Raw genomic sequence first — 17,056 nt, 5'->3', positions numbered from 1 at the left:
GAGTTCCAGACTTCAGGCAGTCATTGACTTCAAAGGATTTGCATCCAAGTCTTAAAAATAATTCTTATATTTATAATTATGTTAGTGTCCAATTTCTGCTAAAATGAAGGAATTAAGTAAAAACTGTCTGGAATTCCTAAACAGTTAATGCAATATTTTTATTAAACCCCTTGAGTTAAAGCAGAAAGTCTGCACTTCAATCACATCTTCATTGCTTTGTTTCAAATCCATTGTGGTGGTGTACAGAGGCAAAATTATGACAATTGTGTCACTGTCCAAATACTTCTGGACCCGACTGTATGTATATATTTTGCACAAAGCAGTTTTATATGCATATATGTACCTTTTACTATTTGCTCTTTCATATGTTGAATATCAGGCTTAGTAAAGTTCATTGTAGCAAAGGTCTAATCCGCTGCAATGATTTTCATTTATGAGCAGCCTTGATATTGATCCACAGGACTCAATATACCTACATTTTGTATTGTATATTTCTGACCATTAAGACGTCATACATATGACCGTATTATGGATCAGTGTTGTACTGATCCGTAATTATTCACCTATAGTCTGCAATGGGTCTATACTGTGCTTTGGCTTTGCAGTGTACATAAGCCCTTATAATCATATTATTACAAGAAAAGAAGAAAACCCTACACTAGCTACAGTATATAAAGGAACTATTAGAGTAATTGGTAACATATACACCCATAAATGTTGAAATTCTATATATATTTAAATTGTGTTACACAAATTTCATATCTTATTTTAGATATTTTGTAGGGATATATGTGACAGTGAAGCTCAATAAAATATATTTTACTACTCCTAATAAACAACTCCCTGTGGAGTAGTGTTTACAAATCACATGAATACGAAATCAATATATAATTTGCTTTGCATCATTTAGACCGACAATAGATTTAATGTCTAACATGGTCAAGATAATTCCACTGCATGTATACTGCGTACAGTCTAACATAGCTAGAAGTGCAAGATACCATATGACTTCCTAATATATTTAAAGGATGGGAGGTTGATTTATTGGTAGATAGTTAATGGCAAATGTGAAAATATTATTAGCTATGTTTTACAGTCTGAAAGACTTATGTATGGTTGCTGTAAATTAGTTTGAAGCTCTTTGTTACCCCCATTGATTCTGATGACCATATCAATTATACCATGAAATTGTGGTCATCATCTGTCTTTACTCTCTACCTGCTCCAAGAAGCAAACATTTTAGACATTACTAGATAAAGCAAGTGAGAACAGCCTAAACAATATAGTTATTTTAATATACGTATAGTGATTACTTTAAGATTTACATCACTAGTGTCCATGCTAAAGAGATTGAAACTTACAAGGAACACTCAAAACAAGTAGTATGTTAATTATCAATAGTTTTGTTTTATCTTCGTCCGATTATATATAACAGTATCTTAAGGCAGAAATCCAGTCTATATGATCTTCTAATATTTCAGAAGATATATGTGAGAAGTCTGTAATCTGAGGGTATGTTCACACGCACTGTTTTACACCTCGAATTACGCCTGAAAAAACGCCCCTAATACGCCTACAAACATCTGCCCATTGCTTTCAATGGGAATTACGATGTTCTGTGCTCACGAGCCTTTATTTTACGCGTCGCTGTCAAGATATGGCACGTAAAATGACGGCTCGTCAAAAGAAGTGCAGGACACTTCTTGGCACGTTTTTGAAGGTGTTTTTCATTGACTCCATTGAAAAACAGCTCCAAAAACGACCGTAAAAAACGCAGCGAAAGACGCGAGTTTTTAAAAAAACATCTGAAAATCAGGAGCTTTTTTCGCCTGAAAACAGCTCTGTATTTTCAGACGTTTTTGGTCACTACGTGTGAACATACCCTTAAACCGCTGCAAATTTCCAGACGGTCCATAGAGCATTCAAATACATTTGGCACTACAAAGAGGAAATCTGACACAACATTCTAATCAAAATGAAGTTGTATCAGAAAGTGTTGGTTATGAGCAGTGCCAAAGGGGATTATACATTATAGAAATTAGTAGTAGTCTAAGATTACCGGCAATGGGCAATATATGGGCCCCCAAACCAGTTTTGAGATCACAATTTTGGTTCTGTATTGTGGGCAGGGAATACTTAGTCCTCACTTGTTTAGCTTTTTAGGATCACTTTCAAGGTGCCTATATTTAAAGTATATTAAATAAAACTAAATGCATATATACATATAAAAACTTGAATAACTATTTTCCAACTACTGTAAGTAGATGAATGCGAGCTTTCATTTGCGCCAATAGCATAAACAAGGACTTGGTTACCTGGTCTTTCATGGTATTGCCTACGTCTTTTACATCTTTCATATTCATAGCATTCTTCCCACCCTTTTCTTTGCCCTTCTTCTTATTCTTCTTTTTGAACAAACATTTCTTGCACACGCAGAAGCAGCAGGTAAGTATCAACAAGACAGCAACTATGGCTATTGCAATTAAGGCCCAAGGCGGCACTGAAAAATAAGAGCGAAACATGAATAACAGAATGGGAATCAAGAACAGAGCCATTATTTACCATCGGAAACAATTCACTGGTTAAGATACAAAGTTTCCTCCATGCCACAGGCAGGTAACAGGGACAGCTAAAGCAATCATTACCATAGATCTCTTTCCCACAGATGGGCTTGGCTGTTTCCGGAACTACGATACACTTGAATTGAGAGAGAAGCGTTGTCACCTCTGTATTCAATCTCCTATTGGATACAGTGGACCGACGAATAGGTTGTTGTTCCAGAGGTAGGACCCCCCACACCTATCAGACATTTATGGCATATCCACAGGATATGCCATACATGTTGATGACAGGGAAAACTCTTTAAAGAGTATCTGTCATTAAAAGACACCATAAAATATGCAGTGCCGTGAAATTTCTTCAAATGCAGTAGCAGAGTAGCAAATGACCAACATCTTATAAAACTGACTGAAGTGGTTAGTCATTACACAGAAGGAAAGGCTAAAATTGTTAGCCATAGCCTTTACCTATGGCAGATGCAGGACTTTATACGTGAACAATAGTACACATTTTTTTTGATATTTCATCTGTCATGGCATAATCTCTGGTATTTAAAACTACCTGGGCAATCCCAAAATACTGTTGTGGAAGCAGATATTTTATTCTATAGGTAAGCAAAACCTCATGACAAAATGCTAAAATGGACAGAAGGGTTTCAGGCATTTTTCACATTTACAGAACTGTTGACATAATTAGATTTGTGCCATTTAAAATTCACATTTCTGTCTCATAAACAGAATCTATCTGAATAAACAAATCTCTGTATAAAATGGAAGTCATACAGAGGTCCAGTAGGGCCCCGTAGACTTCTATGGGCACAATATTATGACTTTGTACATCTGTGCGTTTGTATGTTATCATAATGAAGTGGTGTGCCTGAGCCTTAAAGCTACCAATGAGTTCAAGCTTTTGACAATGTTTCCAGTACATTCCCTTTAGGTTGCTACGGTAATGGTAATAATGTTATTGGGCTGTTACTCAAGGTTATTTGTGTGTTACATTGCATATTTCTATGTGATTGAATCGGTGAAGAAGAAGATGTCATGTGTGACAACACAACACATTTGGAGTTTACCACAGTGGTAACAAATACTTATTCGTACAATCACTTCCATTCATGGCACTGGTTACCATGGTTACACGAGATGTGAAGTTTACAATTAATGTTGGAAGAAAATTAAGACCAAATTATATTTCAGAGATGAGAATAAAGATAAACTTATGCTGTAGGACTCTTATCGGCATCTGATAGTCTGCCTCGAAAACATGGCAGTCTAGTGCAGGCCCGTGTTAGGGATTACAAGGAACAATTTGTACGTTGTAATGAGTTCTTAGTAGATGTCGATGCCGTACGATTTTGAAAGTTAGCAAACATTAGCTTAGGTTGTGCTGTTACAATTCAGTGCTCCACAAACACATCACTAATAATGCCATCGCTGTGTAATGAAACGTAGAGACAATCATGGACATTTTGACATTTGAGGATTTTTAAACCACTTTGAAGCAGTTGCTTAAGAATGAAAGATCTTTCCTAGGATGTTCTGACACATAAAGCATAATGTGTCCCATCAGTGCTCACCAAACTTCTGCTCCTTTCTGCTTGCGTGATTATATGCTAGAATAATGATGAAAGGCAGAATCCAAAAAAACATCTGCTAACTGAAAGAATAATAACAATGCCTGTCACAGTCTGACTGATCATTTTCTCTGCCTATCTTACCTTTCTCTCCGAATTCAAGACACTTTTCTAACATTCTGCAAACAACAAAAATAAAAGGAGAATGGAACTAATTCATGCAGAAGATGCAAAATGACAGAAATAGAGGCTAAAACAGGAAAATTGCTTCTTCAAAGTAGCAAAATATGGTGGAAATTATGACTCAAGAAGTCGTATAGGATATTGCTGCTTGAAGTGATAATTAATGCCTTTGCTGAGAAAATGAACACCTTCTATAGATGGATACAGCGTCCCTCCTTCTCGGAGTAGCAGAGATGTTTATACTCATGAGCAGTCTTCCTTACAGCTATTTCAAAATTAACATTTGCATAATTCTTATGATAAAAGAAAATTTCTATAGTAATTTATTTAAATCAAGGCCACTTTCAAGCACATTATTGCCCTGTCAATTATTATCCCAGTATGCTATCCAATACAACACGGTGTATAGAGAATGAATAAAGAACAAAATGTTCCCCTAGATACCTGCAGAGCATTTCAGCTTTTCAAAATGTTTGCTGAATTTACCTCTTAGGGCTCGTCCACACGTAGCGGAATTGCTGCGTATTGTACATCCAGAATTTCGGACGGAAAATACGCAGCAGAACACAGTAGCAGCAAAGTGGGTGAGATTTAACAAATCTCATCCACACGCTGCGGAAATATTAAGAGCAGAAATGGACCTGCGGTGCGTATTTTTCAGACTGCAGCATCTCATTTCCTGCTGCGGAAAGTGGACTGAATTGCTGCGTTTTCCAGAGGAGCTGTCACCATCTCGCAGCATTGTGAAAAACACTGCAAAATACGCACCATTTTCTGCAGTCAAAACCACATGAAACGGTGCGTTTTTGCCGCAACGGAAAGTCTGTTACTTTCAATGGAATTGCTTCAGAAATTTTCTGCAGCAATTTCGTTACGTGTGGACAAGCCCTTGCAAAGGATTAATGGTTTGCAGGTTTATTCATGTCATCAAAACACTTCTTATTCTGTATATGTGTAATGTAATTGTATGCATTCTTTCTTGTGACTCGCGTCTAATATCTATTTCTATTATAACTTTGATTATCCGACCAGGCCATATAGTCTACATCTTTATTACGGGAAGGATTTATACAAATAGTGCAGATTATGTCAGTCTAATTATGTGTCAAAGCATGTGAACCAATGGTATGATGAATTCCTAAGCACTCAGTTGTCATTTTACGTTTAGTATGCCAGCATAGAATACCTGCTAATGGTTCGATTTATGCAAATATATCTTAATTATACACAAAAATGGGTGGTTTTAAAAAAATAAATAAATAAAAATAAAAAAAGGTTTTGTAGGCATTCCTATGTGGACTGGAGGATTGGAGCGGCGCCTAAAAATTCCCGTGAATGGGGATTCAAATGTTGGGAATTATGTCATAGGTGTATATAGTATACATAGTTACATAATTAGTACATTTGAAAATCGACACGTCAAGTTCAACTAGGGAATTGGTGAAGGTAAGAAGTAGAAAAAAGTTGGAAAATTTGATAACTTTGTTTCCCCCCTATTGATCCAGATAAAGGCAAAAACAAACCCATAATGCTTGAGACAATCTGCCCTGAAAGGCAAAAATGTCCTTCTTGATCCCAAGTGGCAATCAGACTGGATTAACATTCAAACAATTCTATAAATGTATATAAGTGTTGATGTTACTTTGTTCTTAGAAATTATCTTGAATTCTTGAAGGCATCTATTGTTCCTGCTATTACCAGCTCCTGCGGTAGACTATTCCACAGATTCACAGTTCTTATGGTAAAGAAGGCTTGTCGCCTCTGGAGATTGAACCTTTTTTTTCCTCTAGAAGGAGGGAGTGCTCTTTTATCTTTTAAGTTGATTTTACATGGAACAGGTTTTCACCATATTTTTTGTACAGGCCATTAATTACTTATATAGATTTATCATGTCGCTACTTAGACGGCTCTTCTCAAGTCTAAATATGTTAATTCTATATTTCTTTCTTTATAACTAAGATTGTCCAGGCCCATGCCATGCTCTTTGTACCATTTCCTACTCCAGGGCGTTCTTTCTATTAACCGGTGCCAGAACTGAACTGCATGTGCAGGTGTAGCAGCACTAATGCTTTGTCAAGCAGTAATATTATATCCCTATCCACGAGTCCATGCCTTTTTTTTAAACTTAAATGACAGTGTCCTACTGTCTATAGATGCAGCTGATTGACATTGCATGCTATTATTTTGTCTATGAGCTGCAACTCATTGACTCTCTATATGGTGCATGCAGATTATTAGTACCTAGATGTATAACTTTACATTTATCCACACTGAACGCTTGCCTAGGAATGTCTGAAACAAACAGCCTCACGTTGATAGGTCAGCGTCAGAGGCGGTCTTCTAGCTCCACCCATTGAGAATCGCTGACGGCTAAACCCATTTGGCTAGCCAGCGGTTCATTTACATATTGGTTAATAAATAAAGAGGGGGCAATATCTCAGCAATGGGGGGACACAGAAGTAAGCAACCACCACCGATGGACTCACAGACACAGCGGCAATCACATGAGTCTAATAACTATGAGCTCATGTCAGGTTCTCTTGAATAACGTTCATTAACATTTTTTTGGGGGAAGGGAAAAAAATACCCAACAATTTTGCCATTGTTTTTTAGGATTTATTTTCATAGCATTCACTGTGTGGTATAAATTACATGATAATTTTATTCTACGGGTTGTTACAATTATGGTGATACCAAATTTGTTTAGATTCTTTTACGCTTTATTACTTTTGTACAAGAAAAACACATAAAAATTTATTTTATATTTATCCATCGACGGAGCTGTATGAGTGCTTGTTTTTTGCATAAAATGTTTTGATTACTTTTTATTCCTGTTTTTTGGAGGCAAAATTAAGAGAAAAAAGCTATTTTGGCATTGTTTTTTAGCTTGTTTTTTTAAGACGTTTACCGTGCGGCATAAATAGCATGTTAATTATATATAGCCAAAGATGAACCCCACTCCAGACGTATCGCATGCTAATTAAACTTTGATCTTTATTAAGGTTTTCGCACAATCCAAAGAATATTGCTTAATTGTAGCATAGCATCAATGTTTCGGACTACCTTAAATCTTTTATCTAGCTTGGGGAGCTCTGGATTACATCAAATTGGATACCAATCAATATGTAATTCTACTACTTAATGGGCAGTGGGATATTGAATGCGTACACAGCACATTTTCCATATGGTGATTGGATTATAATGTTAATCATAGAGTTAGGGTTGTTACTGATATGGCAATACCAATTATGCCTCTATTTTTAGCAAGTATGAACTCTTATAAGGGGATTCATTACATGAAAAAAATTGTTCATGCTACCCCTCCCCTGGGGTCATCTAAAGCCATAAAGGGACAGGTGGAGGATCTGTAATACTCCTCTCCCTGGACTGCTGTCAGCACTTCCTCACTGACCCCCTCTACTTTTCCCATAAGCTTAAAGAGGCTCTGTCACCATAATCTAAGTGCCCTATCTCTTATATAAGGAGATCGGCGCTGTAATGTATGTGTCAGTAATGCTTTTTATTTCGAAAAACGATCTATTTTAAACCACTTTATGAGCGATTTTTTGTTTTATGCTAATGAGTTTCTTAATGCCCAAGTGGGAGTGTCTTACTGTAGTGTCCTGATAATGAATATAGATCACTACCAGCCTGACATGTTTGTAGCATCTGTGAGATTCCAGCAAGGCAAGCATAATCTCACGAGATTACGATGTAACCTGTCATTTCAAACGAGATTACACTTGCCTTGCTGGAATCTCACAGAGACGCTACAGACATGTCAGGATTCTGAATATACATCACGTCCAGGCTGGTAGTGATGTATATTCATTATCAGGACACTACAGTCATGTTAGTGTTTGTGTATGTGGCTGCACATAGCGATATAACTATATCGCTAGTGCAGTGTAAATGAATGGAGAGAAGTGCATGACGCTGATTGGGCAACGTCATACACTCCTCTGTACAACGCCCACTTGGTCTAAAGTAAAACACGCCCACTTGGGCATTAAGAAACTCATTAGCATAAAGCTAAAAATCGCTCATAAAGTGGTTTAAAATAGATTGTTTTTCTAAATAAAAAGCATTACCGTCACCTACATTATAGCGCCGATCTCCTTATATTGGAGATAGGGCACTTATAATGTGGTGACAGAGCCTCTTTAAGTTAGAGCTGCAATGCAGCTCCCACTTCAACCCACTCTAATTCGAGATAGATCACAGCTTGATATCAAGCCGTGATTTAACCTGAGCTAGAGACTTTAGTAGGCTCCCTCCGCAGTCATACTTCTGTCCCAAGCTCTGCTCAATTCTTTTTCTGTTGAACTACCATAGTTTGGGATTATCAGTAGGGGGGTTAATCCCATCTGTTATATCAATAAAAGTTAAATAATAGCGGTACTAGCACTGAACTTTGGGGTACACCACTTATAACCGGTGACCATTCAGAGTAGGAATCATTGACCACAAATCTCTGTATACGGTCCTTGAGACAATTTTGAACCCAATTACAAACTATACTTTCTAAACCAATAGTCCTTATTTTAGCCATTAGGCATAAATGAGGGACAGTGTCAAAAGCCTTTGCATAGTCCAAAAACGCTATGTTCCTCTGTCCAGCCATGTATTTACTCCCTCATAAAAACAAATCAGGTTCGTTTGACAACTTCTATACTTAGTAAAAACGTGCAGGCTCTAACTTATAACATTGTTTTCTGTCCCATACTCCTGTATATATTCAATTAAGAGTTCCAATTTTTTTTTTCAAACAATGGATGTTCAAATCACTAGTCTATAATTATCTGGTGAAGACCTACAGCCCTTTTTGAAAATATGCACCGCATTTGCTTTGCGACAGTCCATTGGTACGATACCAGTCATTAGAGAATAATATCAACAGGGGAACAGAAATAACTTTAGTGAGATCTTTAAGAATTCCTGTGTGTAGCCCATCTGATCCCAGAGCCTTGTTCATATATACGTTATTTAATTTTAGGCAATTAAGTACTGTATCTTAATTGATGTATTAACAGTACTGGTACCAACTTCATCAGCTACACTTACTTCTTTTGTCTATGCAGAGCTGAAGAAATAATTTAGTAGCTCTGCCTCCTTTTGATCCCTTGTGTCATGTCCATGGCCGCGGGCCGTTAGGCTCACTCACCTCCTGACGGCCGCAGCCATGGGTCTGCGAGCGCTGGCCCCAGTCTCCTCCTCAGGAGATGCGAGCGCTCACTTCCACTTACCCCGGCCAGGTCCCGTAGGGTGTGTGCGCACGCTCGTTCCCGCTCTTAAAGGGCCAGCGCGCGCACCTGAGTTAATGTCAAAATTAGGCCATGAGCACCCTGGACTATAAGAAGGGCTCAGCCCCTTCCTCCCATGCCTGAGCGTTGTTGTCGTACCCAAAGTTTGTCTAAGCAAATGGTCTCCTAGTGTTTTCCAGTTCCCAATGTTCCCCGTTCCTGCACCCGTATCCCGTGCTATCCTGGTCAAGTGCCATGCTGAGCTGAAGTCGTGCTCTGCTGTATACCACGCCTGCCCTACTACACCACACCTGACGTCTGCCTGCTGCTTAGTCCCAGGCGAGCCGTCTTGCTACTGTCTACTGTATTTTTTGCCATTCGTTGCCATTTAACATTCGATATAAGCCATGTGGGGTTACAATTTAAGTAGTTCATTCTTATTACCAATATAAATACATTTTGCAGTATAATTACCCAAAGTAGATTTGTATTTTTTAAATGCCCTTTTTTGTCATTTATTACATTTTTAACATTCAATATAATCCATGTGGGGTTTAATTTTAATTTGTTTATACTTATTTCCTATAAGAATACATTTTGCAGTATAAACATCCAAAGTAGTCCTGAAGTGCAGCCTTTAACCTGAGGAAATTGGCCTTTTTAAAAAATAGAGTTTGATTTAAAATGTTGTAGGCATATTTGTCTACAAAGTTGTAAACTGATTGATCTCCTTTCTTACTGCCCATGTCCTTGCCCCACAATTTACTTCCCCCACTAATATAGTCTGACCCCTCTAACCTACCCCTTTATTTTCTACATTGTCCTTCCTCCTCAACCCTAGTTTAAATACTCCAACACCCCCGTTGTGATTCTCTCCTCTAGCACAGCAGACCGCCTTCCACTCAGGTGCAAATCATCTGTAACATACAGTTTGGAACCCAAACCTTGTCCCTTATAATACTTGATACAGTAAATATGGACTTTATGGTCCCCGAGCAGTGTTCATACGCATGTTTCAGGGAGAGAAATATACATACATATGTGTCAGACACAGTGCCCATGTAATATACAGGGCAAATTTACTACCTCCCTGATTCTGCACTGCTCTCTACTCCTCTAACAGGAGATTACATGTACTGTCATCAGCCAATCATCAGCCACTTAAATGTAGGTTTCCCTACCTATGACAATCTCTGAAGGCAGAAGTGCACAGAGAACCAGTCAGGCAGAAATGTCTTCCATTTTGAGACAGCAGCAGAAATCTAGGAGAGTGTCCTGGATGTTTGTCTCGCGTGGGGTTTGGGTAGTAGCTGTGGCCATCCTATATATATATATATATATATATATATATATATATATATATATATATATATATATATGTATATATACAGTAAAATTTATTTCTATATGTACATGTTTTTTTATCTGATGCCTTCACAGTTGATTTTGTCCAGACTTGTTCTTGTTATTAGCAATAGCAAAGCATTTCATAATGCAAACACAACCAGTATTGGAGCCCATACAATGTAACGGATTGGTTTCTGTGAAACATTGAGTCTAATGCATATCATCATAAATTCTGAAAAGTTATTCATGCTGCAATAAATGTGTTGGATAAAATGAGAGGAATGTTCTAAAGTCCCATTATCTGCGTTACAATTTCTATGCTTTTGAAAGATCGCAATGATAATTAGCCAGTGTAGAAATACAAAAGTATAAATAATAAACCATAAAACTTTTTTCATTGAAATTGTTTGTACAAAAGAAAACATGCTGCATTATGACTTCACTCCATAATTGTAATTCTGTTCATCCAATGTTTGTAGCAACTTTTCAAGCCATTGATCATTTGTCTGTGACGTGTAAATGCACCTAAAGAGTACTAAAATTGAATCGGTAAGTATTTCTGTTAAAGTTTATGCAAAAGAGGTTATACGGCTATGCATGTTAAATTAGTTATGTGTAAAATACACATACGCTAAATGCTACCATGCTTTATATCTATTGACACAATTGAGCTTTTATGTTGCACTATGCATGTTGGAGATATTACTGTCAACATCCAGGAAAGCATTAAAGAGCTTTAATTTGTATAATATAAAGATCTGAAGGTCAAGGCTGTGTTTTGGATAATATCTGCTTGTTATATGTCTCATTAACCTTGAACATTTACATTATTAAATTGCTGTTTTTATATTCCATCTGAGCATTAGCAGGTGGATTTAATAACAAACTCACAGATGAAAACCACAAGAACTGTAAAAAATGTGACCTCCACAAAAAGACCAAAAGCACCTAACATTGTATATAATGTTTACATATGTGGCATATGCGCTAATACGACTATGCCACTTAAGTCATCCATATACATAAGATATCTGTCTCTCGTTTGGCTGACAGCTATGTCTCCTGACATGCATGTTCTGATTGGCCGAGCCTGCATTTTTATTTTTAGCATGGAGAGGGGATTACACTGCTGCCAAATACCTCGGGAAGTGGATTATCTCCCAGAGGAACAAAACGGTATCCAACATCCCTAGTTCTTCTTTTTCCTAACATCTGCCTTCACTGAACTGTCGGGTTACACACATGCACATTAGATTATTGGTGAGTTCTGCAGACTTTAATTAATGAGTATTGCCAGCTTTGGACTGTATGAGTGTAGATAAATGCACAGAGTTTCTTCCAACAGCAATCAATAGTAATCACAAGGTTTAAAGGCTATGAAAACCTTTATACCACAGAGAAACAATCAGAGCATTTGACGCCAATATATATATAAAATTTTGAATTTTTATTAAACATATATCACAGACAATATAAAATACAGAAAGATACGACTCTAGTATGAAGTGCGGAGCTAATACCAGTTGTTGTTGCTGACTAAAGTATATGGGTAAACACGTAAATAATTGGACAGATACCTATTACGGAAAAATTATTATTAGTACCCCTTCCTTCACAAGAAGAAATTCTCTCAAATAGAATAAGTGTGATGTACAGGTCTGATGAATAGTTATGGACAAGAGAAAGTATAATAAAAATACCAGTGGTTTAGGAAGGTTATCTGTATGATCACAGTCTTACCCATAGACAGCAAGGAAAATAGTTAGCAATGTCCACTCCGCCACATGAACCCCGACGCGCGTTTCGCCACATGTGCTTCCTCAGGGGGATGTTTAATAAAAATTAAAAATGTTATATATATATTGTCGTCAAATGCTCTGATTGTTTCTCTGTGGTATATGGATTAGTCTATGGAGCTGCCTATGTGACATGGGGGGATGTTTGTGTTATAAACAGTGCCCAGCCCTTATTACAAGTTTGTTTGGAGTCTATATATTGATTCTATGAAAACCTTTGAACCTTTTTTATTTTTTTTTTAAAGTAATGTATGTGTTTGTGCATCTTAAACATTTTATAAAAATATTTAAATCGTTTTAGCGCTGCAGCCTCTATGTATTCACTGTACATACAAGCTGCATACGCCACTGTAAGCCAAAATCAACAGTCAGTTGGACTGACAACTCGGCTGACAGTGGCTCCTGTGTGTCTTTCACATGCAATCTAACCCTAATATTGATCATATCTAAGTTCATCAATCTATGTAGCCACTCTCTGTTTATTACGTAAATGTGAGGCAAAGGGTCCCTGGAGACTACAGGCCCTTACACTGGGCCATGATTTTGTACGAAAGTTCCTTCCTGATCACTGCCCAGTGTAAGCTTGCCTGACGATCAAAAGATAAAAAAGAAAACGCTTGTTTGTCATTGACCACATCTTTTATTTCCCTCTCAATCATTGGTACATGAAAATTAAACTAAGCAACCACCGACTAACTTCCTATATCGGCGCTTGTTACGGGTAGTTTATCTGCCTTTGTAAAAGAACCTTAAGTTACATGGTGAATACGCAAATAAAATATACTCCTGTACCCGTGCAAAGTGTGAATTGTACATTATTTATATCAATATAGTCTAAAAAAAAACAAAACATTGTGATGTCGTGAACTCTCTACTTGTAAAGCAAATGCATTTAACTTATGGCTTTTACTTCCATTCTACAGAATTCATTACTTTACAGGGACTTTTTCTTTCAGCTATGCAGACTTTAATATTTTGCAAGAGACAGCTGTAATTGCTATTCATTGTTAGTAGCGAATAAATGGAGTTATTTCTTCACAAAAATGTAAACAAGATTCAACATCTTTGTTACTTATCAGCTGAAAAGGTTTCATAAGCATTCACTAGAGAATGTTAGTTACTGTTATCCTTCTTTATTATTGTTTCTGCCTTGGATACATCTTTCAAGAGGAGAAAATGGAAAGTGATGTGTGAGGTACGGATGTAGACATCTTTATCGTGACTGATAACTTGCTGCAGCGTGATATCACACAACAAAAGACGTCGAAAAGTGTTAAAAGTCAAGATAAGGATGGCTACATCTGTATGTACCGTAGCTAGAATGCCTATCATAGGAATACACTAGATTTACCCTTTGAGATCCTTAAATTTGTAGCACATTAAACGGAGGTGAAATGTATATGGACTTAAAAGTATACTTATATGAGTAGATATGCCAAAAGTTTATTAGAAAAATAGTGTAAAAAAAAGGTAAAACTTTTCTTTTACAACTTTAGAATTACTTCCACAATTTTAATAAAAGTCTATGTTGGATTCCCTGGCTGGGGCTTTTGTAGCAGAACCGTTGAGAGAGTTAAAGTCCATAACACAATATTGAACTGTGAAATCTCATGCAATGACAAACAAGTCATGTGCAAGTCGCATTCAATTCACATGCATTAAAACAATTGTATATAAGCAGTATCACAACAATAGTCCATGCTCTATGTGTAGTCCCAGCCTTAAGAGGTAGCAAACTTCCTCTAAAGGGGTTTTCTTACTAGAGAAATTTATGGCATATTGAAAGAATATGCCATAAAACTCTGATGGATGGGGCTCGACTGGTCGAGCCACTAGTAAGCAGCTCACTTGGCTTATTCTGCATGTTCTATAGACTTCAATAAAGACTAAACGCATATGTGAAGCCATCACTCAGGCGGCAATGGGGAACCAGCCACCCTATCTACACCTCTAAATGGTCTCTAGTGGGAAAACCACTTCAGAAAGTATTCCGCGGTGAGCTACCTTTATTATTTAAATATTAATTAATACAGGTGAAGAAGTTGGTTAGTATGTGAAAATAACGAACAATCTTCTTATATTTAGATCGGGTTAGGGTGCTTAAAAAAAGGACCATGGTCTCTTAATTTTAAGAAGTGGCACAGTTCCATCCTTAAAGAGGCTCTGTCACCAGATTTTGCAACCCCTATCTGCTATTGCAGCAGATAGGCGCTGCAATGTAGATTACAGTAACGTTTTTATTTTTAAAAAACGAGCATTTTTGGCCAAGTTATAACCATTTTTGTATTTATGCAAAGGAGGCTTGCAAAAGTCCAAGTGGGCGTGTTTACAGTAAAAGTCCAAGTGGGCGTGTATTATGTGCGTACATCAGGGCATTTTTACTACTTTTACTAGCTGGGCGTTCTGACGAGAAGTATCATCCACTTCTCTTCAGAACGCCCAGCTTCTGGCAGTGCAGACACACAGCGTGTTCGAGAGATCACGCTGTGTCGTCACTCACACAGGTCCTGCATCGTGTCGGACGAGCGAGGACACATCGGCACCAGAGGCTACAGTTGATTCTGCAGCAGCATCGGCGTTTGCAGGTAAGTCGATGTAGCTACTTACCTGCAAACGCTGATGCTGCTGCAGAATCAACTGTAGCCTCTGGTGCCGATGTGGCCGACACGATGCAGGACCTGGGGCAGGAAGTGATTCACGTCACAGCGTGATCTCTCGAACACGCTGTGTGTCTGCACTGCCAGAAGCTGGGCGTTCTGAAGAGAAGTGGAAGATACTTCTCGTCAGAACGCCCAGCTAGTAAAAGTAGTAAAAACGCCCCGATGTACGCACATAATACACGCCCACTTGGACTTTTACTGTAAACACGCCCACTTGGACTTTTGCAAGCCTCATTTGCATAAATACAAAAATGGTCATAACTTGGCCAAAAATGCTCGTTTTTTAAAAATAAAAACGTTACTGTAATCTACATTGCAGCGCCTATCTGCTGCAATAGCAGATAGGGGTTGCAAAATCTTGTGACAGAGCCTCTTTAAAGGTGTTTTTCCACTTAAGGGTATGTTCACACGCAGTGTTTTCAGGCGTATTTCGGGGCGTTTACGCTTCGAAAAATGGCTGAATAAACGGAGGCTGAACGCTTACAAACATCTGCCCATTGAAATCAATGAGAAAAACAGCATTTAGTTAATTTAGTACATTTTTGGAACTGATTTTCCATTGAACACTATGAAAAATGCCTCAAAAAAACGCCTCAAAAGAAACTCCAAATTAAAAGAAGCTTCATTTTCAGCTTCAAAAACGCATGAAAATCAGAGGCTGTTTTCCCTTCAAAACAGCTCCGTATATTCAGACGTTTTTTGTTAAGCGTGTGAACATACCCTTAGGCTTTCTAATTGATGATCATAGGACTCCTGTTCTCCCACAAGACTGACACCTCTATCTATCAAACATTTATAGTGAGGCAAAGAAGATTTATTAAAAGTAGAGCAGTTGCCCTTATCAACCAATCAGATTTCAGCTTTAATATTTTTTTTTTTAAGAGGCCCTTTTAGGGAATGAAAGCTTATCGTGGCTATATCTTATAAACGTGTCATAAATGTCAAGTGCGCTCATTCACTGTCAGCATTCTATTTAATGTATAACTATATAGTAGAAATTTGCTCTTAAGGATATCAAACAAATTATCCAGAATACCTCAAAAGTAGAGTTGTTATTCATTTAACACAGGTACGGTAAGTGCCGTTACAACAAAAATATTGATGGGATGTCATAAAAAGATGTCAACTATTCTGCATATCGGGTAAGGTGAGTTATAATATGAAAATAGTAATGTCTCATAAATCACGAAACCAAAACAGAACAACATTTGTCTTTTGTAATTTGTGGACATTCTCCACAATAACATACAGATTCTTTTCTGTTCTGAGAGGGTACTTTGCATTCAGAGTTTGCATATGGAGTTAATACACTGACTTTTATAATCATTAAAGAACTTGATGTAAAAAGTTAAATTAAAAATGTCAGATGAAGCATGACTACCAATTCAAAGCTGTCAAGGAAAGTGTGTAATCTGAAAAAGTACATAGTTATTTCATAGCGGCAACAATACATTAGAAGATTTAGTATTGCAATTTGGACATGTCAGATTTTGTGATTTCATTAAAATGAGCTACAAATTAAATTTTCTCTGTGAAAAATATTTAACCTCCAATGTGCTACTAGCAAAAATACTTAGTGAACTAAATGTGTATTTTACATTGTTGACAATGGATATTTCTACAGCATGCACATACAATTCTGCAAAACCCGTTTTATTTACTGAGGTTGCACCAATATTGCTTGTCTTACAC

The 17,056-nt window shown here is 37.3% G+C and overlaps 1 protein-coding gene across 2 annotated transcripts in view; it reads right to left on the bottom strand.

Annotated features, from left to right (window-relative positions):
- Positions 1–17,056, bottom strand: part of SYT1 (synaptotagmin 1) — a 514,105-nt gene that overhangs the window by 156,021 nt on the left and 341,028 nt on the right. For both annotated transcript variants that reach the window (XM_075857001.1, XM_075857002.1), the window contains exon 7: positions 2,316–2,500. In XM_075857001.1, coding sequence (XP_075713116.1) covers positions 2,316–2,500 — 185 coding nt within the window. The remainder of the gene's footprint in view (positions 1–2,315; positions 2,501–17,056) is intronic.

The sequence above is a fragment of the Rhinoderma darwinii genome, chromosome 3, assembly GCF_050947455.1.
Source record: "Rhinoderma darwinii isolate aRhiDar2 chromosome 3, aRhiDar2.hap1, whole genome shotgun sequence".
Lineage (NCBI taxonomy): Eukaryota > Metazoa > Chordata > Amphibia > Anura > Rhinodermatidae > Rhinoderma > Rhinoderma darwinii.
The sequence above is the reverse complement of the archived record's forward strand: the minus strand, read 5'-3'. Positions and strand labels throughout refer to the sequence as shown.